General features: G+C 39.8%; 1 protein-coding gene across 13 annotated transcripts in view; it reads left to right on the top strand.

Moving 5' to 3' along the window:
- Tfdp2 (transcription factor Dp-2) overlaps window positions 1–26,490 on the top strand; it is a 118,859-nt gene that overhangs the window by 70,827 nt on the left and 21,542 nt on the right. For 7 of the 13 annotated variants that reach the window (XM_041676883.1, XM_041676877.1, XM_041676889.1 and 4 more), the window contains 6 exons: window positions 717–820; window positions 12,587–12,708; window positions 15,349–15,396; window positions 19,623–19,785; window positions 21,915–22,061; window positions 24,264–24,332. In XM_041676883.1, the coding sequence (XP_041532817.1) occupies window positions 818–820; window positions 12,587–12,708; window positions 15,349–15,396; window positions 19,623–19,785; window positions 21,915–22,061; window positions 24,264–24,332 (552 nt within the window). In that variant the 5' untranslated portion in view covers window positions 717–817. The remainder of the gene's footprint in view (window positions 1–716; window positions 821–12,586; window positions 12,709–15,348; window positions 15,397–19,622; window positions 19,786–21,914; window positions 22,062–24,263; window positions 24,333–26,490) is intronic. The other 6 variants (XM_041676886.1, XM_041676888.1, XM_041676887.1 and 3 more) reach the window with 4 other exon arrangements.

Below are 26,490 nucleotides of genomic sequence, written 5' to 3'. Positions count from 1 at the left end.
AACAAATACAAAACTTAGAATCTTGCCTTAGATTTGAGGCAAACTGGCTGTAAACAGATTCTCTTGATTTTTTTTTTTTTTTTTTTTTGAGACAAGGTTTTTTGTAACCCTGACTGTCTGGTACTCACTATGTAGACCAGGCTAGCCTCAAACCTGAAGATCTACCTGCCTCTGCTTCCCAAGTGCTGGGTTTAAAGGTGTGCACCACTACTGCCCAATCAGATTTTTTTTTAATGTGGCTAAGTTTAAAAAGCAAATAACAAAAGAAAATGTTTCTGGTACAATAGCAGCATCACAAGACACATTATATGTACCTGGATAAGACACTCATTTCATAGTGATGCAACTTTTGTAGTTGTTAAGTACACAAACTGTTTTATAAACGTCCTGTAAAATACAAATAAGAGTGTTTAACAGAACTGATTATACTCACTTCAACAAAGAGGTCAATATGTATTTTCAGTTAAGACTTCTTAGTTTTGTTGTAGTTTGTTTTGTTTCTTTGGTTTTTCACAGCAGGGTTTCTCTGTGTATCCCTGGCTGTCCTAGAACTCAGATCCACCTGCCTTCCCCCACCAAGTGCTGGGATTAAAAGTGTGCACCACTATCCCACAGGTACAATATGTCTCTAAATGTAAATTAGCAGCATGGGATAGGCCCATTGGTGTCAACTTGATATTGCAGAACACTGACTTCCTATCTTGCTCTCTTTTCAGGTAACATTTCACTTGTTGCATTTCCAGTTTCCAGCACTCACTCACCAACAAAAGTTTTACCGAAAACCTTAGGGCCAATAAATGTGAATGTTGGACCCCAAATGGTAAGAAAACTATCGAATCTTGTATTTGACACTTCACTTAGGCAAGACCAGTTTATAGTATTATTATGCTGAAGATATTTGACAAAATACTTTACTAATCTCATTTACTTTAAATAAAAGTTTTATTTTTATCTGAGTGTAATTGATTAAATATTAATAAAAGTTTTTGTGCTCTTAATTTTTAAGTTTAACATATTTCACTCTGTGGGTTCTGAATGTGTTATACTAAAGATTTTCTCTCTTTATAAGGCCTCTCTTTTATTGTTGAATTAACTTGAAATCTATTGTATTTTGTCTGTCTTCTGTTTTCTTTTTCTTATAAAATAACCTTTGTGAGCCAGGCGGTGGTGGCGCACGCCTTTAATCCCAGCACTCGGGAGGCAGAGGCAGGCGGATCTCTGTGAGTTCGAGACCAGCCTGGTCTACAAGAGCTAGTTCCAGGACAGGCTCCAAAACCACAGAGAAACCCTGTCTCGAAAAACCAAAAAAAAAAAAAAAAAAAAAAAATAACCTTTGTGAAAACCATGTGTTTGCCTATAAATTGAATGATTAACTGAATTTATAGGTGTGCACCACTAAAATTAAGTTGAATTTATAGCTAGAGGTATAGATTTCAAATAGATTTTTTTTCCATTTAAAGGTTATTGTAGATCAGCTCATGCTTGAACTTGCATTGGGAGGCTACGTAGGAAGATTATCACAATTTCCAGGATAACCTATTCACATAGTGAGTTCCAAGTAATCTAGGGAAACTAGGCAGTGGTGGCGCATGCTTTTAATTCCAGTACTTGTGAGGCAGAGACAGGAGGATCTCAGTGATTTCGAGGCCAGCCTGGCCTACAAGAGTTAGTTCTAGGACTGGCTCCAAAGCTACAGAGAAACTCTGTCTCAAAAAGCCAAAAAAAAAACAACCAACCAAACAAAATCAAAACAACAAGTAATCCTGGGAACTGCAACTCTGTCTGGAGGGAGCAAAGAAGGAGAGAGACCAGATAGAGAGGGTGGGGGATAAGTAGCTGGGGAAACAACAATATGCCATTTTGAATTCTTTTTTTTTTTTTAAAGATTTATTTATTATGTATACAACATTCTGCCTCAATGTATGCCCGCATGCCAGAGGAGGGCGCCAGATCTCAGTACAGATGGTTGTGAGCCACCATGTGGTTGCTGGGAACTGAACTCAGGACCTCTGGAAGAGCAGCCAGTGCTCTTAACCACTGAGCCATCTCTCCAGCCCCCATTTTTAATTCTTAACTCTAAAAATAATGGATGGAAAATAATTATGTGTGTGTTTCTCTAAAGGCATTCATTCATTCTGCTATCACTCAGAAACCTTGTTTATAATCACAGTTATATTAAAATACTCTTGCCTGGTTTGGTGGTTTGTACATATAAACCCCACACTCAGGAAGTTGAGTTAGGAGGATTTTAGTGCATTTGAAGCCACGGAAACCATCTGAAAAGCCTACTGTAAGGGAGTGGAGAACAGTTAAGAGAATGGCTGCTCTTGGGAGCTACAGTAAGTACTCTCTTCTGTCTTCTGTGGCAGCAGGCATGTAAGTGGCAGGCAGAATACCCATTTATAGAAAATACACAAAAAAATCAGCCGGGCAGTGGTGACACCTTTTTTTTTTTTAAAATATTTATTTATTTATTTATTATGTATACAATATTCTGTCTGTGTGTATGTCTGCAGGCCAGAAGAGGTCACCAGACCTCACTACAGATGGTTGTGAGCCACCATGTGGTTGCCGGGAATTGAACTCAGGACCTTTGGAAGAGCAGGCAGTGCTCTTAACCACTGAGCCATCTCTCCAGCCCCCAGTGGTGACACCTTTAATCCCATCACTTAGGAGGTAGAAGCAGACAGATCTCTGCGAGTTCAAGGCCGGCCTGGTCCACAGAGCAAGTGCTAGGACAGGCTCCAAAGCTACACAGAGAAACCTTGTCTCAAGACCCCCCCCCCAAAAAAAAAAAGAATATAATAGTGGCACATGCCTTTAATTCCAGCACTCAGGAAGTAGATGCAAATGGATCTCTGTGAATTTGATGCCAGTCTGATTTACTTTTTATATATTTTTCTAAAGACTTATTTATTATGTGTACAGTGTTTTGCCTGCATGTTTGCATGCACACCAGAAGAGGGCACCAGATCTCATTATAAATAGTTGTGAGCCACCACATGGTTGGTGGGAACTGAACTCAGGACCTTTGGAAGAGCAGCCAGTGTTCTTAACCTCTGAGCCACCTCTCTAGCCCCTGCCAACCTGGTTTATAAAGTGGGTTCCAGGACAGCCAGTGTCTTGAAAAACAAAAAAACAAAAAACAGAAAAAGGAGAAGAAAAAAGGAAAGAAAATAATTATTCTTTCATGTTCTTAGCATATATCTTCAGGTTAATCAGCTTTTCTAAGGAATGGTCTCCTAGCCAGATGACTGGCAAGTCTAGTTGGATTAATGCTGTTTTTAAAATTATGTCATCTTTTTTATGCGTATAGGTGTTTTGCCTGCATGTATGTCTGTGTACTACCTGTGTGTACAGTACCCATAGAGGCAAGAAGCAGTAATTAGATCCACTAGAACTAGAGTTACAGACAGTTGTGAGCTGCCATGTGGGTGTTGGGATTTAAACCTGGGTCCTCTGACAGAGCAGTGGATCCGTCTCTCTAGACCATAGTTAATGCTTAAGATTGAGGACAACAGTATGTAATGATTTGGGCAGAATTTTATTTTTCATCTAGAATGAAATAGAAATCAGATTCTAGTTTTTTGTTGATGTTTTGTTTTGACCAAAAAGTCAGAGTTTTCCTGTAATGGGCCTTGATATCGCTACTTTTTTTGTATGAGAGATTTCCTTAGTAGTGTTACCAGGGAAACGGTAGGTGGGTGTTAGGTATATTTCTTAAGAGGAACTTCTCCGCTGACGCAAATAATTCCAACCAGACCAAATTAGACCGAATTAAGATGCCCATGTTTAATGCAGTGCTCCCTGGAGGATGGGAGCAAAACCTGAGACAACAGTGCTCCTCTTTTGGGTCTCAGCCTAAATAGCCTGTGGGAGTGGTCCTGACCCTCCCTGGGAGGGGTCAGCACTTGGCAGTCTTCCCATAGGTGGAGTCCGGACCAACGCAACTCCCAGGGGAGGGGCTTTCAAAGGTGGATGCCAGGTAATAACCGTGGGGTGTTGCAAGGAGCCGGCTTGTTAGTTCCTGGCTGCTCAGCACCGAAATAATCACACAGAAACTCTATTATTTAAAACACTGTTTGGCCCATTAGCTCTAGATTTGTATTGGCTAACCCTTATATCTTAATTTAACCCATTTCTAGTAATCTGTGTATCACCTCGTGGTCGTTGCCTACCAGCAAAGTTTCAGTGCATCTATCTCCAGCAGCAGCTCCATGACGTCTCCCTGATTCTGCCATCTCTTTCCCTGCATTCAGTTTAGTTTTCCCCGCCTAGCTAAATTCTGCCTTGCTGTAGGCTCAAGCCCTAGTGCTGGGATTAAAGGCATGCGCCACCACCCCCCGGCCTTTTTCTTTGATTTTTTGAGACAGGGTTTCTCATGTGTTATGGAGGCAGTCCTGGAACTCGTTCTATAGACCAGGCTGGCCTAGAACTCATAGAGATTCTCCTGCCTCTGTCTCCCAAGTGCTGGAATTAAAGGTGTGTATGTACCATTACCACCTGGCAGATTCATCAGCTTCTTAAAAGCTAGTTTCTAAACTGGGCAGTTTAGAAGCTCCAAAGCTTCAGAGAAACCCTGTCTTGAAAAGCCAGGAGGGGGGCGGGGAGCTAGTTTCTGCCCTTCCCTTTTGATCTCTTGGAAGCTGAAGCTTAACTGAAGGTAGAGATTTCAGATGGGACTGTCAAGCCTGCCTAGAAGGTAGAGGCACGTGCCGTTAACTTGCTGACAAATACATATGCCCACAAAAAATGTAAACCCCTCTCTCTCTCTCTCTCTCTCTCTCTCTCTCTCTCTCTCTCACACACACACACACACACACACACACACACACACACACAAACACACACACAGGACTGGGGAAAGAATTTTCATTGGTTGTGAAAACTAATTTATATTTTTATTTGTCTTTGTGTATATATGTGTCTGTGTGAATGTGTGCCCTACATGTGGGGGGTACCGGTGGAGGCCAGAAGAGGTCGTTGGACCCCTGGAGCTGAAGTTACAGATGCTCACATAGGTGTTGAAAACCTAATTCTGGTCTTCTAAAAGAGCATCAAGTAACTGCTAACCATCCCTCAAACCTGGGAAACTAACTTAGCAGTTTTAACTAACTTGCCTTAGTTAGGAGACTTGACCTTTCCTCACGGTTTAACATATAAATGATATATATCTTAAGAACATTCATGTGTATATTATGATGACCTCATAGCTGTCTTACTTGAGAGGAATAGAAGCTACAAACTTGCTGGGCGATGGTGACACACTCCTTTAATTCCAGCACTTGGGAGGCAGTGGCAGGTGGATCTCTGAATTTGAGGTCAGCCTGGTCTACAAAGTGAGTTCCAGAACAAACTCCAAGCTATGCAGAGAAACCCTGTCTCTAAAAACAAACAAACAAACAAACAAGAAAGAAAAAGAAACCACATGCTTAGTGAAAGCAAAAATGTCATTTAATAGAATATAATACTTAATTGTGAACGTTCTTTTTCAGAATAAATATGCTCTCCACTTTTTTAACTCTAGATGGCAGTAGTACTTTAGATATGTTTTTTAAGGCAACCAGTCTTCTTTGTAAGAGTGTTTAGTTACTATTGATTTTCCTAGTCTAACTAATCAGTTGTTCTAGAAATGATAGGCAGGATTAAATTAAAGATATTTGAGGTTAAGGTCTGAGAAACAGCTGATTCTAAGATTTAAAATGCCTTTTCCTTCTCTTAGCTGAATGTTAGAAGTACGTTTGCACTTATTTTCATATGTATACATATCTGTCCACATGAGTCAGTGTGTATATTTGGAGATCAGAGAATTCACGAAGTCACTTCTCTCCTTCTACCATGTGGGTTTTTAGGTTTGGTGGCAAGTGACCTTTACCCAACATGGCCTCCTTGTCGACCTAGTGGTTGGTTTTTCAAGTCACTTAAATTTGGAATTTTAAAATTTTATTGTTCAGGGATATAAAATATGCTTTGACTCAGCTGGACCATGGTGGCACACGCCTTTAACCCCAGTGTTTGGGAGGCAGAATCAGCTACATCTCTGTGAGTTCAAGGCTAGCCTGGTCTACAAAGTTAGTTCCAGGACAGGACAGCTAGTAGTATTTCACCTTGTATTGCCGTACAAAAGACTTTCACACTAGCCTCAACCTTTACACTATTTCCTTACCACCTGTAGGATTGTCACCTCTATGGCTGAGCTGTCATTTCTCTTTCTCAAGAGGATTTTCTCTTTAAAGCTGAATCTTTATTATTATGGTTTTTAAAGCTTTTCTTTCCCTTTGGGAACAAGAGCAAAACCTCTTCCCTAACAGCACATCTCCTGACTTTCATTATAACTGCCTGACCTGTAGGATTGTTTGGTATAACTGTAACATGCTTTATATTATAATAAGCAAAAACCTTTTATTTTCTTTGAGACATATGCTAGACCACTGTCTGTCTTTATTTGTGCAGCTATACCTATGATAGCCATAACTTCTAGTAAATGTGTGATTACCAAATCATTCTTTTACAAACTCAAAGCAGTTGCCCATTGAAAATCTGAATAGGTTTCAATGATGTGTTGTACATATTTTAATTTTCCAAATTCTGCAAAGTAGAACACATCCACCTGCCAAATTTCATTCCTTTGGGTGACTTTCTGCAGGTTGTGGTGTTTGATTATATAAAGAACAAGATTTCTTTTTAACAACAAATGCAAGAGAAATTAAGGGCTGGTTGATTCTTAAATACAGTGAACATCTAGTTGCTCCTGTACCAGATGTTGTAAAACCTGCAGTTTTTCTTCTGTTGAAGGCCATTGCTTAATCCATATTGGTTTCTAAGTTAACCATTTTAAAGGCCGTTGGTACTTCTGAATGTTTGCTAGTTGTTTTGTGTTTTTGTACAGCCTGAATGGTTGGTGACTGTTTTTTATGGTACCTTATAATACCCTTCCTAGAAACATTTTGGTGTATGATATAATTGAGAACTGTGTCCTTTGTGTTAGTGTTTTTTGTTTTGTGAGATGGGGTCTCATTGTATTGCCCTAACTGACCTAGAACTCAGTCTGTAGACCAGCTGGCCTCAACTTCAGAGATCTGTGTGTCTGTCTTTCAAGGGCTGGAATTACAAACTTGAGCAATCACTTGCAGCTTTTCTGTGAGTGTCCTTTGGCATTGTATAGACCCTGCAGAATGATGTGGAGTATGAACATGAAGACAAATGCAGATAAGCAGTCCAGCTTTCAGAAGACAGTATAAATGGAATCGTTTCTATATAGTCAGTTTATACAGATTTTTTTTTCTCTTGAGTCTTCACCAAAGTATTACTAGTATGGAAGTTTTCAAGTTGTTACTAAAGTAGAATTCTTACATGCTCAGTAGCTGTTGCATCCATTATCCAAAGAGGCACCAGTCTTCTTCCATTAACTCCCACTCATTGGAGCATTCTTTTTTGAGACAGGTTTTCACTGTAGCTGTGGCTGGTTAGAAAATTGCTACATACACAAATGTTGGCTTCAAATAAGTAGAGGACTCCTGTCACTGCCTCCTTAGAGTGGAGTCTGTAGGTGTGCACCACCACACCCGGCTTCCAAACCTTTTCCAGATAGATAGATAGATAGATAGATAGATAGATAGATAGATAGATAAAGCAATGCTTTCACAGTCTCATGAAATGACTTAGCATCTGTTCCCAAACCTGATGGCCTGAATTTAATGCCTGGAACCCACTTAGTAGGAGGAAAGAAGTGATTTCAACAAGTTGTCTTCTGACCTACACATATGCACCACACATTAATTTTTTTGTTTTTTGAGAAAGGGTTTTTCTGTGTAGCCCTGACTATCCTGGAACTCATTTTGTAGACTAGGCTGGCCCCTAATTTTTTTTTTTAGTTGTATTGGTTATGTTTCTATTGTTGTGATTTAAAAAAAAATGAGCAAGGCAGTTTATAGAGAAAGTTTATTTGGAGTTACGGTTATACAGGGACAAGAGTCCATGGTGGAGAAGTACTAGCAGCTGGAGTAGCAAGCTGAGAGCTCACATTTTGAACCACAAGCATGAATCCAAGAATGAACTGGAGTGGCTCGAATCTTTGAATTCTCAAAACCCACTCCTACTAGCTTACTTCTTCCAGCGCGGCCATGTTTCCTAAACCTCCCTCTCAGGAACACCAAGTATTCAAATGCCCAAGGTTGTGGTAGACAACTCATTAAAACCAACACAGAGATTTAAAAAGAAAAAGGCAGATGGTGGTAGTGCTCACTTGGTATTTTCGAGACAGGAGTTCACACTCTCACTCTCTACAGAAAGCTATAGAGGAACCCTGTCTCTAGGGGGGAGAAAGTTCTATTACCAGTGAAAACAATAAGCCCTAAAAAGCAGTTTTAGTTACACATTTTGACAGATAACACAGCTGTCACCTGAAAGGAAATGAAAAATTATTTTGAGGCTAGATAACAGTGAGTGACAATGGTGCAAGAACATGAATTATATTGCCACCTGAATAACATGTAGTTCATCAAAGTTCCATGAACTTTTATATCACCAGATACATTGATGGGGACATCATCTAGCAGGGAGAATTCTACTGTAGGTTTCAGATACTATCTGCTGACACTCTTAGTTTTGGGGTTAGTGCATGCTGTTGAGACACTAAATTAATACATTCCAACGTTTTACTTTAATAGTTGAAGGAATTTAGGGCAGACAGAGGTGAACAGTAAGTAGCTCACCAGCACTTGGTAGGTAGCAGGAAGGTCAGGAGTTGAAGGTTATCTCCAGCTATGTGGTGAGTGCAAGACCAGCTGGGGCTATGTGAGACTCTTAGGGAAAAGAAATTAAGGCCAAGATCATTGTGCAGAAATGGCTAACATTATTTATAATTGAATAATTATCTATAACTGAATATTTAAAATCCATATGGTACAGGTTTTATGTATTTTAAGATGGTCTCTTGTGGTCTAGGATGTTTTCAAGCTTACATCCTTCAAAATGCGAAGATTACAAGCATGGACCATCACATCCAGCTTATATGGTCCTGGGGATGCGTAGGGATCAAACCCAGAACTTTATGCTTACTAGGCAAGCACTCTACCTAAATTGAGCTACATTCCAGCCCCATTTTATGTATGTATGTATGTATGTATGTATGTATGTATGTATTTGTTTTTTGTTAAGGGTTTCACTGTGACACCTAGAGTAGATTTGACTTGCTATGTAGATAGACCAGGCTGATCTTGAATTTATAGTAACCCGCTTGTATCTACCTCCCAAGTGCTGGAGTGATTGGCATGTGCCACCATGCTTGGCCAGATTACTTTATTTAATAATGTGGGGTAAAGTTGAGAGATGGAAAAATGAAAATAGAATTACATTCGTCCATTAAATCATTACTCTCACTCTAAAGGAAATAGATTTTATTTTGAGACAAATAAGAGTGGCCCATGGTCTGAGAGCACAAATTTAAGTTGTCCCAGGTGACATGTTCCCTGTGGATGTGATTACATGGAGTTTTGTAGTCACAGAATGAAGATAGTCATCAGTCAATCCATTCATTCCTGGGGACATCAGGTATGCAGATTACAACAGAACTAGAAAAACTGCTGAAGGTCTCAGATGCTATTTGATGATATGCTTAGCTTTTGGCTTAATGAAAGCCAGTGGACTGTTAAGTTAATAGATTTCAAAAGGGATGTTTAGCCAGATACAGAGGTTGATGATAAGTGACCTTTAGAGACTGAAGAGTCCAATATCGTTTGGCTCTCTGTCTGCAAATTCTAACTCTTCTTCTATCCTGAGATTCTGAAGTCTAAGTCCACCTACAGAATGTAGGTGTGGCTTTTTTAGGGAACTTAATTCATACATCCTGGAACAATCCGATTGTTTAGTGGTTTGGGATGTATGTTGGGTTCAGACTCACTGCTGTCCTGGGTCACATAAATCAGGTTTTATTATAGTTTCTGCATTTAATTTCAAATAAAGTTTTTGTTTCCCCTTTTCTCTGGGGTAGTGGTTGGGTGTTTTGGTTATTTTGCTTTTAAGACAGTGTCTCATTTGGAAGCCCTTGTTGGCCTCAAACTTTCTAAGACCATCCTACCTCTTCCTCCCAAGTGCTAGGATTAAAGGTTTGTGTATGTGTTACACACGTGCACTTGAAGGCCAGAAACATACATTAGTTGTCTTCCTTCATTCTTTTGTGTATTCATAGGAGACAGAGGTCTCTCCCTGAACTTAGGGTTTGCGTGTTTTTGGCTGGACTGGAAGCTAGTAAATCCTGACAGTCTCTCTATTCCCTGACTCCCTCAGAGCTGGGCTCCAGGTTGTGGTGTTGTTTTGGTGGGAATTGAACTCCAGTCCTCAGAGCTGGGCTCCAGGTTGTGGTGCTGTTTTGGTGGGAATTGAACTCCAGTCCTCAGAGCTGGGCTCCAGGTTGTGGTGTTGTTTTGGTGGGAATTGAACTCCAGTCCTCAGAGCTGGGCTCCAGGTTGTGGTGTTGTTTTGGTGGGAATTGAACTCCAGTCCTTAGAGCTGGGCTCCAGGTTGTGGTGCTGTTTTGGTGGGAATTGAACTCCAGTCCTTAGAGCTGGGCTCCAGGTTGTGGTGCTGTTTTGGTGGGAATTGAACTCCAGTCCTCAGAGCTGGGCTCCAGGTTGTGGTGCTGTTTTGGTGGGAATTGAACTCCAGTCCTCAGAGCTGGGCTCCAGGTTGTGGTGCTGTTTTGGTGGGAATTGAACTCCAGTCCTCAGAGCTGGGCTCCAGGTTGTGGTGCTGTTTTGGTGGGAATTGAACTCCAGTCCTCAGAGCTGGGCTCCAGGTTGTGGTGCTGTTTTGGTGGGAATTGAACTCCAGTCCTCAGAGTCACACAGCAAGCACTCTTTTTTTTTATTAAAATGTTTAATTTATTTTACATTCCAACCAGAGTTTCCCCTCCCTCCTCTCTTTCTGTTCCCTCCCCTGATCTTCCTTCTACACTGCCATCCCTGTCCACTTTTCTTCCTCTGTCTCCATTCAGAAAGGATAGGGCCTCCCTTGGGAGTCAACAAAGCCTGGCATATCAAATTGAGGCAGGACCAAGCTCCTCCCCCCTGCTTAAAGGCAGAACAAGACATCCCACCATAGAAGAATAGGTTCCAAAAAGCCAGATCATGAACCAGTATCATACAGGTCCTTGTCCCACTATCAGGGGCCCTACAAACAGACCAAGCTACACAACTGTCATCCAGATACAGAGGGCCTAGGTCAGTCTCAGGCAGGTTCCCAACTGTTGCCCTAGAGTCCATAAGCTCCCACAACGTCAGGGTCAGCTGTCTCTGGTTTCCCCATCGTGATCTTGTGTGTCTCCCCCTCATCCCCCGTCCCCCACCACTCTTTGCTCATATGATCCCTTATTCTCTTCAGCTGAGCTCCCGGAGCTTGACCCAGTGCTTGGCTGTGGGTCTCTGCATCTGCTTCTGCCAGTTACTTAATGAAGATTCCATGATAACAATTAAGGTAGTCACCAATCTGATTACAGGAGAAGGCCAGTTTAGGCACCCTCTCTACTATTGCTACAAGTCTTAGCAGGTTCATTTTTTAAAATTTCTGGGAGTTTGCCTGCACTAGGTTTCTCCTTTACCCTAAGATGGCCCCCTCTATCAAGGTGCATCTTTCATTACTCACCTTCTCTGTCTCTCCCCCAACTCAACCATTCCAATCCCTCATGTTCCCCACTCCCCACCATCTCCCCTCTACTCATCTCCACCTCCAGTTTGCCCAGGAGATCTCATCTATTTCCTTTTCCCAGGGTGATCCATGTGTCCATCTTAGGGTCCTCCTTGTTACTCGGTTTCTATGGGGCTGTGGATTGTAGCCTGGTTATCCTTTGCAGATAACCAAGGAGCCATCTCTCCAGCTCCCAAAGTACTAGGATTATAGGCTTACCATTTAGGACAAAAGCTTTTTATTTTTCTAATGGTAAGACGTTGTTAGTTGCCAGTTTGATCCTTCCAAATTGTTGTTCACCTACTTGAATCCACATTTGTGAGATCATGCCAGGAATCAGGATACTGATGTTTTAAGAATGCTAGGGTCTAAATAAATCAAAGATACTACTAATAGTTTAGATGATTGTTGAGACAGCACTGTGCGCTAGCCAGCAACACCCTGTCTGTCTGTCTGTCTGTCTGTCTGTCTGTCTATCTATCTATCTATCTATGCATCTTTTATCTGAAATGTGTCTATGCACCGTGTGTGTGTCTGATGTTTGTAGAGGCCAGAAGAAGGCATTGGGTCCCCTGGAACTGGAATAATGGACAATTATAAGCTGCCATGTGGGTGCTGGAAATCAAACCCAAGTCCTTTGTAAGAGCAGCCAGTGCTCTTAACTGCTTGAACCATCTCCAGCAACCCCTTTCACTTTTTAAAGTAATAATTTAAACAATTTTTGTTTAAAAATACTTAAACTTGTTTGAGATAAGGTCTCACTTTGTAGCCCTGGCTGTCTTGGAGCTCACTATGTAGACCAGGCTAGCCTCAAGCTCACAAAGGTCCGCCTGCCTCTGCCTCCCTAATGCTGGGTTTAAAGGTATGAATACTTAATTTTACTTTCTTGTTACCAATTCTACAGATTATAAGCACACCACAGAGAATTACCAATTCAGGAAGTGTTCTGATTGGGAGTCCGTATCCCCCTGCACCAGCAATGGTCACTCAGACACACATAGCTGAGGCTGCCGGCTGGGTTCCCAGGTAAGAGGGCCAGAGATGACTGTTTCTAAGTCTTTCCTTACTGTCCTGCTGTCTCGTCCTTGTCTTCCTACCTCCCCTTTTTGCATTTATTATTTTACAAATGTGTGCACACATGCTTGTCATGTATCCTGTGTGGAAATTAAAGGAAAGCTTTGGGAGTCAGTTCTTTCCCACTGTGAGAGTCCTAGAGATCCAACTCAGTTTGTCAGGCTTACCAGCAGGTGCCTCTAACACACTAAGTCATCTCACCAACCCAAATATTATTGTTAATTACGTATATATAAAGGGGTGGGATATGTGACCATGAGTGCATGCCGGTGCCTGTTTAATTCCGAAAAGGGCATTGGTTTCCTGGAGCTGGAGTTTTAGGTGGTTGTAATCTACCCAAGGTCAATGCAGTAAAACAAGAAAGCCTGGTTCTCAGAGCAGTATATGCTTTTAACCACAACACTGTCTCTCCAGAACTTCTGTTTTTCAAATTGTGTGTGTGTGTGTGTGTGTGTGTGTGTGTGTGTGAGAGAGAGAGAGAGAGAGAGAGAGAGAGAGAGGGGGGGGGGTTTACATATTTGTGAGCATACATGTATATGAATGAATACATATAGTGGCAAGAGGTTAACAACAGGTGTCTACCTTCATCACTCTACATTTTATTTGAGGTCTCTTGTTGAAGGCAGATCTTGGTGATTTGGCTAGTCTATCTAGCCAGTTTACCTCAATCATCTCTGAGTGCTTGCCAGGATTACAGGCAGGTTACCCCATAGTCCTAATTTATATATATGTGCTGGGGTCTGGTTGTTGGACTTGAATGGCAAGTGTTTTATACACTAAGCCATCTCATCAGCCCTTGAGTTCTCTTCTTGTTTTGTTAATTGGCATTATTTATTTTGGTTTGGGGGGTTTTGAGATTGGGTCTCATGTAATTTAGGATGGTCTCCAGCTCACCAAGGCAGCTAAGTGATCATCCTGACTCCTGATCTGGGGCTGCTGTGAGTTTGGGTTTTACTGTTGTTTGAGACTGAATCTTGGGATATAACTTTGGCTAGCCTAATACTTTATATAATGCTGACTAGTCTTGAACTCTCAGTGATCCTTCTGCCTCAGCCTCTTAAATACTGAAGTTACAGTTATTTGCCACCATATCCAGTAAGTTTAGATCTTTAAAACTAATATATTGCTTTAAAATCACTACTTATGATTGAGTTCCATGTGTAGTCCAGGCTTGCCTCCATACGCAGTATCACCATGTCAGTGAGTACAACCATATTTTTTATAGTTTTTTCACTTTAACTTCATTTGCATTCATGTTTTGCCTGCATGAGTGTCTGTGTGAAGGTGTTGGATCCCCTGAAACTGGAGTTACAGGCAGTTGTGACCTGCCATGTGGGCCTGGGAATTTAACCCAGGTTCTCTGGAAGAGCAGCCAGTGCTCTTAACTACTGAGTCATCTCTCCAGCCCTGAGTACAACCATTATTTAAGCTGAGAAAAATGATTTAACAAATTATCACTAGATCTTCTGACTTTTTAAAACTTTGAAATAGGACTACTTTTTACGATTATAATACTTAGCTACTTTGGAGATATAAAAATTAACTTTATAATTTTTCACACTTAAAAGAATTATTTGTATTGGCTTTACTCATGATTTTTCCCTTTAACTTTCTTAAAAATCAGAAAAGAAACTAGGAAAAGAGGACAAATATGTTAAAATTTTCATTAAAACTTCCCTTGATTTTTTTTTTTAAAATAAATATTAGGCAGTGAAATAGATATTCCGTCTATGTTACCACTTAGCCCCCATTTATGTTTACCTTTGTTTATAAAATGCTTTTTCCTCTGTTACTTCAGCACCCTGTCTTCTGGAAGAGGTAATGAAGCCAGGAGTGGTGGTGCATTAATGTAATCCCAGACCATTGGGAGAGTTCAAGGCCAGTCTGGGTGACATAGTAAAACCTTGTCTCATGGGGTGGGGAATGGGTACATAAGCATGCAAGAAAGAAAAGGAGAGACTAGAGACACCACTCAGTGGGTAAGAATACTTATTCTTACAAAGGAACAGAAATTGGTTCCCAGCACTCAAATTAGGTGGCTCAGAATTTCAGCTCCCAGACATCTGATACCATCCAGCCTCTGTGGGCACCCACATACACATGGCACATACACATAAATAAAAATTAAAAGGAAGAAAGAAAAATATTAAAATAATACTCTAAACTTTATTTTATCACTTTTGAAGTTTTAGTACTTGAGGTGTTATACATCTAGTAACATACTGCTTGCGTTCTACCCTATGTTTGTTTATGCAAACCAACAGTAGTTCTTTATTAAGAATGACCTTTGTTTCAAGGATAAGTAAGTTAATGAAGTAAAAGCCCTGTCAAGTTTTGCCATATACAGATTGACAGACATATCCATATAAACAAGAGTTTTGTAAAAGTTAATTTGTACTGTTTTCCTACCCAAGTATTCATTGAGCTTATTCCAACTTAAGAATTATTATGTTTTCCTGTCTTTATCCCATGGTAAAAATTAAGTTTTCTCATGTGTACATTCAGAGTAGAATGAGTCAAACTATAGTAAGTTAATTTAAGAAACAGAGTTGTGTTATGTGCTATCCTTAAGCTATCTTTTTGTCTTTTTAGTGATAGAAAACGGGCTAGAGAATTTATAGACTCTGATTTTTCAGAAAGGTGAGTATAAGTGTCTTTTGTTTCATATTCTACAACGAAAAGGGGGGCTCCTTTGTATAACTTTTAACTTCATACAGTTTCTGCCATTATTTCATTCTGCACTGAGCTTTCTAATTCACTTTTTTGGTGGCAGGAGGAGGGAGTTTTGAGACATTGTTTCTCTATAGCTTTGGAACCTGTTCTGGAACTTGCTCTGTAGACCAGGCAGGCCTCAACTCACAGAGATCTGCCTGTCTCTGCCTCCTAAATGCTGGGATTAAAGACGTCACCACCACCGCCCAGCCTTCCATTCACTTCTTTGCAAAGTTTCAGTAGATATCCCATGACATTAGTCATTAGGCCCCTCCCTCCTTTTCTGAACGAAAATGTTCTTCCAAAGTAAATACTCTATAGTTTCCTAACAAGCCCAAACTTTTAAACAATTGTTGGGTATTTTTTTTAAACACTTTTTAGGGTATGAGATCGTCTTTTCTTAGAATATTAGTATAATGGTTCTCCTTTTGTATAACAGAATTACTGTGGTCTCTCTCAACAAGTATAAATATCTCTCTAGTCAGTTACCTCTGGCATTAAAGACTATCAGTGGAAGAGCGCTTATGTAACATTCATTAGTCCTACTTTTATGACCAGCACTAGGGAAGAAAGAAAGGATCTATTGGTTTAGAGTCATTTTATTAGCCTAAGTTCAAAAGGTCATGCAAGCCACTATACTAGGTTTCATATTAGTATTACACTATATTAAAATATAGTTGTCCATTCACTTCTATAATATGATAATTGTTCTGTTAATAAATAAAGCCTTAGTAATGGTTTTTACAACATCCTCCACTACATAGGAAATTATAAACCTATATGGGCTAATGTGAGACCCTGTTTTCAACTGAAAAAAACAAAGTAATAGAATCTCTTATTCCATCAACAAATATAGTTAATGAACAAAACAAGTGAACAGTACTGCTTTATATCTACTCAATAGCCATTAGAAAAAAAGACACTATTGACTTTTACAAGGATATGAAGCACCCAGAATGCTCCTGGGCTACCCATGGCAATATAAATTATCACAGTCATTTCTGTAAAACCAACATAGATAAACCCTGACTTACTAGTGTTCTAAATGTGTTGAATAGGAGTGTGTGTGTGTGTGTGTGTGTGTGTATGTGTATCCACAAAAATTTATTAAAATCTTAGATTTATTTTTATACATATGAGTATTTTGCCTGCATATATATGTATGTACCACATGCATTCAATGTCCAAGGAGGCAAGAAGACATCAGATCTCCTAGTGTTGGAGCTACAAATGCTTGTGAGCCACCATGTAGATGTTGGAAACTAAACCAGGTCCTCTGCAAGAGATCAGCAAGGGATCTTAACTACTGAGCCAACTCTTTAGCCTAGCCACACACACATTTGCTACTTAATGAAATTAATTTTGGTGGAAGTTACATTTTGTTGTTGATTTTTGTTTGTGTTTTTTGTTTTTCTTTTTTGAGCCTTCCAAGTACTAGTATTATAGGTTTGCATCACCATACTTGGCAGTTAAAGAGGTTTTTGTTTTAAGATTACTTGATTGTATGTGTGTGTGTGTGAGTGAGAGAGACATACATACATACATACATACATACAGGTACCCTTGGAGGGCAGAGAAAGCATTGAATCTCCTGGAGCTAGAGTTAAAGGTGGTTGTAAACTGCCTGATGTGGATGCTGGAAACCAAACTCTGGTCCTCTATAAGAGTAGTATGTGTTTTTAACTGCTGAGGTATCTCTCTAGCCCCTAACTGTTGGTGGAATGTTGTTAGTTCATTCATGGCTGCTCGGCTCCAAAATAATCACTCAGAAACTATATTGTTTGCAATACTGTTTGGCCAATAGCTTAAGCATATTTTTAGCTTGCTTTTATATACTAAACTAACCCATCTCCGTTAATCTGTGCATTACCACAAGGTCAAGGTTTGCATTACCACTACCAAGTTTTGACAGGCTCCAGCAGGACTGCTACATGGCTTCTCCCTGACTCTTCCTCTATCTGCTTAGAATTCTTGCCTTGCCCTATTCTGCTAAGACACTAGCCAAAACAGATAAAAGCGATGCATAGATAGAAGGACTTCCCACGCCACCTAACATTTTAAAAATCACATGTATTTATTGTGTATTTATCAGTGTTGGTGTACATGTGTCTGCCAATGAATGCATATGAAGGTCAGAGAACAACTTAATGGAATCAATTCTTTCCCTCCATTGTATGAGTTCCAGATCCAACTTGGGTCATTAGACTTGGAAGCAAGTACCTTTACCTGTTGAAACATCTCAGTAGCCCCTCAGAGTGTACCTACTACTATTTAAACGCTCAATTAAGATTTTCTGTTTTTCTGTTCCTTTCTTTTCATATCAATCAGATGCTTAGTTCTACTGATTCTAGCCTTTCTGTGTTTGCAGTTCTGTCTGTCATGTTTTCTACCATTGACCCAGCTTCAGGTCATCACCTCAGCTATTGCAATAGCTTCTTAGCTGGTTTTTCTTTCCCTTCCTTTTCCCCATAAAATTCACCTTTAACTTTAACACAGTAGTTTTTGCCTACATCAGTATCTCACTGTGCAACTCAAATCAGTTAGAAATTTCATTGCATTTCAGTACTTCTGTGCCTGTGCTCTGAGGATGCATTTATGATTCTTCCCTAATTGTATTAGTCAGGGTTCTCTAAAGGAACAGAACTAACAGAATGGAACACACACCCACACACTAACAGCACTAAAAGGCAATTTAGTCTGGCTTACAAGGTGTGGTCTGTGTATTCCAACAATGGCTGTGTCACAATGGAAAAAGCCAAGAAGTTGATAACTATTCAGTAGTGCATTAGGCTTAATGTCTCAGCATTCCCTTGATGTCACCAGCATCTGGTGCTGGAATCCTGGAGGATTCCTGAAGAGCTGCTATTGACCTTTGGTGTTGAAATCCTGAAGGAGTTGAATTCTAGTACTATTAAAGGAATACCTCAGCAGCGGTCAGAGCGAGGGCAAGCAGGCAAAAAGCAGTTTCCTTCTTCCATCCTTGGGCTGTCACCAGAAGGTGTAGCTGAGATTTAAGGTAGATCTTCTTGCTTCAGTCTGATTAAGGAGATTTAAAGCTAGCCTTGTGTATGTAGTGAGTTTCAGGCTAGCCAGAGATACACAGTGAGACCCTGTTTCAAGAAATACAAATTAAAGAAACCTAGCATCTTGGGTTTTAGTTGATTCTAGATATAGTCAAGGATATAGTCAAGTTGACCACCATCACAGGAATGTGGGGGGAAGAAAATAGATATCATTTTCTTGTCTCATTCTTTTGAAAAGAGCGTGTCTAGTCTTTTTTTTTTTTTGGAACATGTAAATAATTTATTAATGAGTCAGATTTTGCTGGTAAACATGATGAGATGAAGTCAAAATTTGTTTGCTTTGTGTTTAAGCCTGGTTTTCCCATGTTTGTCATTGCTCACCTTGAGGTCTATATGGGGACCCCCTGCTGTTTTTGCCATCCTGTATTCCTTGCTGCTTCTCCTGACTAAAGCACCTCATTTCCTTCCTTTTACCTTTACTTCACTGTATGACTGTCCCCTCAAGCCATCTTCCTATACGTTAAAATAACTGTCCATCTTTCCACAGGACATTGCTGAGTAACTGTGGCCTGACACTTTTGCCTTTGGAATTGTCCACGTTGTGAATGTGTTTCATCCTCATGTTCTAAGGCTTATTGAGGAAAAGAATTTCACCTAAATTTTTATACTTCTGGTCCCTAAAACAGTTTTTACATATATTTGATGCCCACATATTATTTGAACTAAACTGACCCCTCAAATCTTAATGGCTAAGAACTGACAGTGATTGTTTTAATGTCAAAGAAAAGATAAATATTAATTAAGATATTATCTCTAGAAGATAGAGTTGTTGTAATCTTTCACAAATTTATTTCTAGTGTCTCAAAGTGACTGACAGGACAGTAATTTTTCAGTACTTGCTTACTAAATGGACGACATAAAAAAGCACTCTGTATATTGTTGAGCTTTTAAGATAAAAATTAAATTTGAAAACATTCCCTCGATTCAATTTAAATTTTCTTCATTTGAAACTAACTAAAACATGGAAACTAAAGGACTGTCTTTCTGGTTTTATTTTTGCATAGTTTTATAGAGGAAGTCTCTTTAATTATAATGGAATATCAATTTTTCGTTTATTTTTTTCTTTTCTAGTAAACGAAGCAAAAAAGGTGATAAAAATGGGAAAGGCTTGAGACATTTCTCAATGAAAGTGTGTGAGAAAGTTCAGCGGAAAGGCACGACATCATACAATGAAGTCGCTGATGAACTGGTATCTGAGTTTACCAATTCAAACAACCATCTGGCAGCCGATTCGGTAGGTGAATCATGAATTTCATACAGACTCTAGTACATAATTCAGTTTACCTATGAGTCTGAGTGGTAGCTCTGAGGAAGCTAGGGAATCATTCAATCGAGTGCTTCCTATTTCATGTTAAGGGGATTTCTATTGTAAATTTTTAGTTTGCTTTAGAAATACTCTTTTATTTGAACAGATGTATTTTGAATATTTTTAATATTTGATGTTTGCATGTATGATGTATGTGGGCACATGCATGCCATAACATTTATGCCAAGTCAGAGAACACTGTTGAGTCAGTTCCCTCCTTACCTTCACCTGGGCTCTAGACTGAACTCAGGTCATCACGCTTATCTGGGAAATGCTTTACCCCGCTGGTCCATGTTGTTAGCCCCCCAATAATTTTGGAGCCTTGCACTTGGGAGATTGAAGCAGGAAAAAAACCAACAATTTTGAAGGCAACTTGCAGTATATAGTAAGTAAAAGGCTAACCTGGGCTACATAGTGAGCCCCCCCATGTCCAAAAAAACAAAATAAAATTCAGTTGCATAATTTACATTTTATATTGATTTAGAATTCATTTTATATTTAGATGGATTCAGTGTTCCCCACTCTCCTTTATTATCATGAAATTTAATTGATTCAATTTTGTCTTAAAAACTTCCTGTCATCAGGCAGAGGCAGGCAGATCTCTAAGTAGAGGCCAGCCTGGTCTACAGAGTGAGTTCCAGGAAGAGAAATCTTGTCTTCAAAAATCAACAAATAAAAAACTCCAAACGCAGAAGTTCTTATCTACAATAAGATTAAAAACCTCATTATACAATCAATATAAATGTATTTATTCAATAAATTCTTATTACCAAAAGAAAGGAAAAGGTTACTTGAACCAATTAGTGTGCTAGAGTATAGATATATCTTGCGACAAGTTCCTGTTCTTATTACAGACTGAAAACAGCTAGTCAGCACTGTTTCATGAACCACACTGTAAGCAGCACAATTTTACATAGACATTATCTTTGATATGCTTGTGCATATGTGTATGTTGTCTGTGTTGTATGCGTGTGTGTAGAGGCTAATATGCATGAATGTGCAGATGCCAGGTTAACATGAGTATCTGTCACTCACCACCTTATTTATGTATGTATGTATTGTATGTATTTATAGACAGGGTCTCAGTTTACATCTCTGACTGGCTTGGAACTCACAGAGAACCATTTGCTTCTGACTCCCAAGTGCTGGTATTGAAGATGTATGGTACATTCCTGGCATACTCACCTGGAGCCTAGGTTTCTCACTGAACCTGAAGCTTAGTGATTGACTAACTGGGAGGCCAGTAAGCACCCAGGATCCACGTGCCTTCACCACCCTTGTACTGTAGTTACAGATGCATGTCTACTGCACTTGACTTTTACGTGGGTGATGAGGATCCAAGAGTATGAAATTCTTCCTAATAATGCAGGCACTTTTAATACTTTACCCTTTTATATATATATATTTGTCATGGATTTTAATTTTTATATATTCTGGATTCCATAATTGTTTTTATATAGCTGAGATTTGGCCATATATTTATATTCTACATTTCCAAGCTTCCATTTAAAAAAATTTTTCTCCCACCTTAGTGTTTTTTAGTGTCAGTCTGGTGGTAGTATGTTTGTTTCAGGTGATTCTGTGTTAAGGTATTTTCAGAGTTAGAGATAGGGGAACCCCGTGAGAGCACTTGCTTAGCACAAATGAGGTCTTGGGATCAATCCTCAGAACTACTAGAAAGTAAGGAAGCAAAGAGTGTCCTGAGAGCTGGGAAGACAGCTCAACAACAGAGGCACTTTGCTGCCAGGCCTGATGAACGAGTCAGACAGAATTCTCTGGTGGAAGAAGAGATTGGACTTCCACAAGTGGCTCTCTGAACTCCACCTGGACACGATGGCCAGAGTTTGTGTCTTCCAACACACACACACACACACACACACACACACGTAAAAATAAATAAATGAATAAAAATGTTTAAAGTGTCTTTGTTACATATTGAATTTTGAAGACATTTTAGTTGGACACAATTTTTTCAGCAGTTGGGAAATAGTGTCATCAACAGCAGAAGCATGTGAAAGATAACCCTTAAAATTATCACTTAATAAAGATATTTTTAGCAGGCTTATGATCAGAAGAACATTAGACGAAGAGTTTATGATGCTTTAAATGTGCTAATGGCAATGAACATAATTTCAAAGGAAAAAAAAGAAATCAAGTGGATTGGCTTGCCTACCAATTCTGCTCAGGAGTGTCAGAACCTGGAGGTGAGTGGGAAGTACTGTCGGATAGTAGAGTTTTTGTTTGTTTATTCTCCATATATAGAAATATAGTCATGCAATACTAAAATATTCCTAGTTGTTTATGTTTGCATCATTACTTTAAGATTTTGTGGAGAATGTTGAATTGGAACAGTTTTGGAGATGTAATGTGCAGTTACAAATCATGAAACTGAGCAACAAAATGTCAGTGAGTGTTCTGGGCATGAAGGTGATGATGGTGCATCCCTGTAGCCCCAGCTCTTGGAAGTAGGGAGAAGATCAAGCAAGGATCAGGGTCATCTCCATCATAGAATTCAAGGCTAGCCTGAGTACATACCCTGTCTCAAAGCAGACCTACAACAAAAATTCAACACAAAACAACAACAACAACTGTAAAATTAAATGAATGGATTTCATATGTGTTGTTTCTTAGATAAGATCTTTATTCTAATTTAAAGTACCTGCCAATAAATTTTTGGTAGGTCATCTAATAGATCTAATTTTACCTGATTAGTTACTTTGATGCAAGATAAATCTGTGCTTCCAAACAATAGCTCAAGCTGGTGGTGTGTTTCTTATTCAATACGTATAACTATGGAAGTTAAGTTTACCTTTGACTCTACCGTCAGTAAGTGACAGCATTTTAATGTGGCCTCCACTAATTTTGGAAAAATGTTAAAAAAATATTTTTAACTTGGTTAACTTTAGGCACTATAGAAAAATTTCCCTAAATGGGTATGTTTCTGACACTATTACTAATTGGTTTGTTATAATTTTACTGTTAAGACCATGAATAATATGAGCTGAGGTGAACAGTGGCTCTTGGAGATAATTATAGTTGATTTCAGATTTTACTCAGTACTCTTGCACTCAATCCCCTCCTAGAAATAAGAAATACTATTATTGTTCTTGAGAATGACAAAAAACAAGCCACATTCTTCAATAGTGTTTTTATATCCTACAGTTGAAATTTCTTCCTTTTTCTTCTTCCTGAATAGGCGGAGGGGAGCAGAGAAAAATGTAGAGCTCGATAAATATCAATCTATCAATCTAGATAGATAGATGTATAGATAGATGGATGGATGGATAGATAGATAGATAGATAGATAGATAGATAGATATAAAATCCTGGGTCCAGCAGTGTGCACCTCTAATCCCAGCACTTGGAAGATAGAGGCAGGATGACCACAAGATCCTGTAATGTCTGGGATATATAGCAACAGTATGTCTCAAAAAAATTTTTTTAAATAAAAAAATACCTGGTAGGGGGCTGGAGAGATGGCTCAGTGGTTAAGAGCATTGCCTGCTCTTCCAAAGGTCCTGAGTTCAATTCCCAGCAACCACATGGTGGCTCACAACCATCTGTAAAGATGTCTGGCGCCCTCATCTGGCCTTCAGGTATACAGACAGAATATTGTATACATAATAAGTAAATAAATAAATTAAAAAAAAAAGAATTGTTTTAAAAAAAATACCTGGTATAAGGGGAGGAATATGGTACAGAAAAGGAAAGATTAGGTATAATCTGAGTTAAGTAGTGACAGTGAGATCGGAGAGGCATGTTAGCGAAAGAGTCAGGTATAGCTTAGCCTGGTTGGATGTGGGCATAACTGCAGATGGGGGCTTAGCTTTTATCCTTACAGCAGTATCACACAGATGTCCATCTGAGTCTCAAGTATTGAAAATGCTGTGATGGTTGTTATCACTGTGGAAAGGAACTCTTAGTGTAGACCAGAGTAGATCAGGAGCAAACGGGAAATAATTTTTTGGAGCAGACAAGAAAAGGTGTTTTACATGATGTGTCAAAGAAGAAAACAAACTGGATGTGATGTCATACAGCAATATATGTAGCACTTGAGAGGTAGACTCAAGGGGAACTTGGGTCTTGATCCTAGCCTGGGCTACATAGGGAGTCCCTATCTCAAAATACAACAATGGATGAAAGTATAACTTCATTTTAAAGGTGTGTTTGGGGACTGGAGAGATGGCCTGGTAGCTGAGAGCACTTGCTGCTCTTGTACAGGACCAGGGTTCCGTTCCTGACACCCACATGGTGGCTCAGAACCATTTGTCACTCCAGGGGATCCAGTGCCACCTTCTGGCCTCCAAAAATACCAGATATCAGATTAACATGACATACATGGAAGTAAAACACTCAAAAAATAAAAGTAAATCTTTGTTTGTTGCTTTTAATATCATGTCTTAAAGATAGAGAAGCAGAGGCGGATAGAACGGATAAAGCAGAAGCGGGCTCAGCTACAAGAACTTCTCCTTCAGGTAAAGCTCTGGCATATTTTTTTCACTACCTTCGTTGCCTATATGGTGTTTCTCTTTTCATTTACTTCCAAAGCCAGTGTGTTTTATAGCTGTAGTGCTATCAGGTAGTATCTGGAAGAATCCCAATACAGTCACACCCATCATAGGGCATTAATCTTGAATGCTTAGCCTTTCAGGTGGCCCAGCTGTCACATTTACCCCCCATCCCTAACTCCCAGATGCCCACCTTGAATACAGCAGCTTTTTTGGTGTTCATCCTTACTTAGAGGTTAGACCGTCAAGTTTTGCTACTTGTTTTGTTCCTAAAGGGGATCTTTTTAGGTCTATCAGGACTGGTGAAGTAGTTGTGGCCCGACCTATAGTCCCCATCCAGTCTGTACTAAAAGGTCTACATTGTCTTCCACCAGCAGACAGAAACAGGATAAGTACCACTCCATGCTGAGAGACTATTTCTGCCCCAATGGGAAGGCAAAATGAGAAATGCGTATTGGAAAAGAAGGTCTCCTCATCGAAAGGCAGAATACATCTCAGGAGCTAGCCCAATTTGTCTATGAAAAAACAAATGGCTGCTTTCTGTGACTAGAGACCCGGAGAAAGGGGCAACATGAAATGCCAGGTTTCTATATCCACTGGGAAGTTCAGGTGTACCATCTTATAAAGGTACCTGGGCTCCTTAAGTTGGACTGGTATTCTGGATCCTGGAGAGGGTAGTCCCAGGACTCATCAGTGTTTAAATTGGGGAGCTAGTTTCAAGTTCTTGTTGCACAGAAGCCATCCTGCCCTCCAATTATTGCTTTGGCTATTAGGAAAGTGTTCATAAGAGTGTAAGAGAGACATAATCCTCAGTTCTGTCCTTGAAGTGTGGTGAGGTTGAATTTCTTGAGCTTCTCTGGGATATGATAGGTTGGAGGGGGGGGGGACAGGCAGACCCGTTGGGATATATGGGGGTTTTGTTTTGTTTTTTCAAGACAAGGTTTCTTTGTTTAACAGCCTTGGCTATCCTAGAACTCGCTTTGTAGACCAGACTGACCTCGGACTCACAGAGATCCACCTGCCTCTATCTACTAAATGTTGGGGTTAAAGGTGTGTGCCATCATAGTCAGCCAGGGATATGTAGGCTTTGAAGGAAAGAGAACTCAGGTGATGGGGTTATAGAGCTAGGTAAGGAGTCTCCTGATTTCAAAGGTACAGAGCCAAAATATAGAGGCTTCAAAGGAGCAGGATCTGGCTAACATTTGTGTTAAGCTAGCCTTAAGAATAAAAGAAAGTTGACCATAAAGAACATTAGATCATTTCCATCTTCTTAAAGAATTGGGCCAGTTGAAGGATGGCATTGTTATTGAGATTCTCCTGAGGCATCTTTGTGTCTCTCTTCATAGCCCTGGCTGTCCTGGAACTCATTGTGTAAACCAGGCTGTCCTCAACTCAGATATCCACCTGCCTCTGCCTCCTGAGTGCTGGGATTAAAGGAGTGCACCAGCTAAGGCATCTGTTTTTCATAGCACGCAGAAGTTACTGAGACCATGCTTCCTAACAAAATCATTTTTTTTTGTCTTGTCTGAGGGTCTAATTCTGCCCATTGTGAAGGCAATCAAATAGTGATTTCCTGAGAGTTTTCGAGGGGAAAGATAAAGAAGTCTTGGGTTGTGGTTTCCTTTCCCTATCTCCAGTCTGTTAAGAGAATAATAGTTAGTACAGTCTTATCTCAGGAAGGGGCTAGATCAAGTTGTGGGATTTCTGTACCTACCCCTGGCTTAGTCCCCTGACATTTCCCAGTTTCTCCTTTAGTCCTGTTGTGTAGGATCATATCATCCTCTTGTCCCAGGTCCCATGTTTTTGGTGCCATCATCCCTCACAGGAAGAGTATCAGTCTCAGAGAGGGTGAATCCTCAATGAGGAGTAGCCTAAAGCTGTTCACAGTAGGACAGGAGTTATCTGATTGGGAGGAAAATGACCATAATTCAAGAATCATCAGGGTAGAAAGACCCACCTAGAGTGCAACCAGTGGACATCTGCAAGAGACTACACTTATATGTGTTAGAATGTTGCTGGACAGGAATGTTGTCGTAAAATGGGACTATCAGACTGGAGCTGTAGATAGTAGAGTTCAATCCCCAGCATTACATAAACCCGGCATAATGGTACATCCCAATAATCC

This window comes from Microtus oregoni, unplaced genomic scaffold (genome assembly GCF_018167655.1).
Source record: "Microtus oregoni isolate MIOR12 unplaced genomic scaffold, Mior012 000028F_ref0000031, whole genome shotgun sequence".
NCBI classification, from domain to species: Eukaryota; Metazoa; Chordata; class Mammalia; order Rodentia; family Cricetidae; genus Microtus; species Microtus oregoni.
Note: the sequence above shows the minus strand (reverse complement) of the source record. Positions and strands in the feature narration are given on the sequence as shown.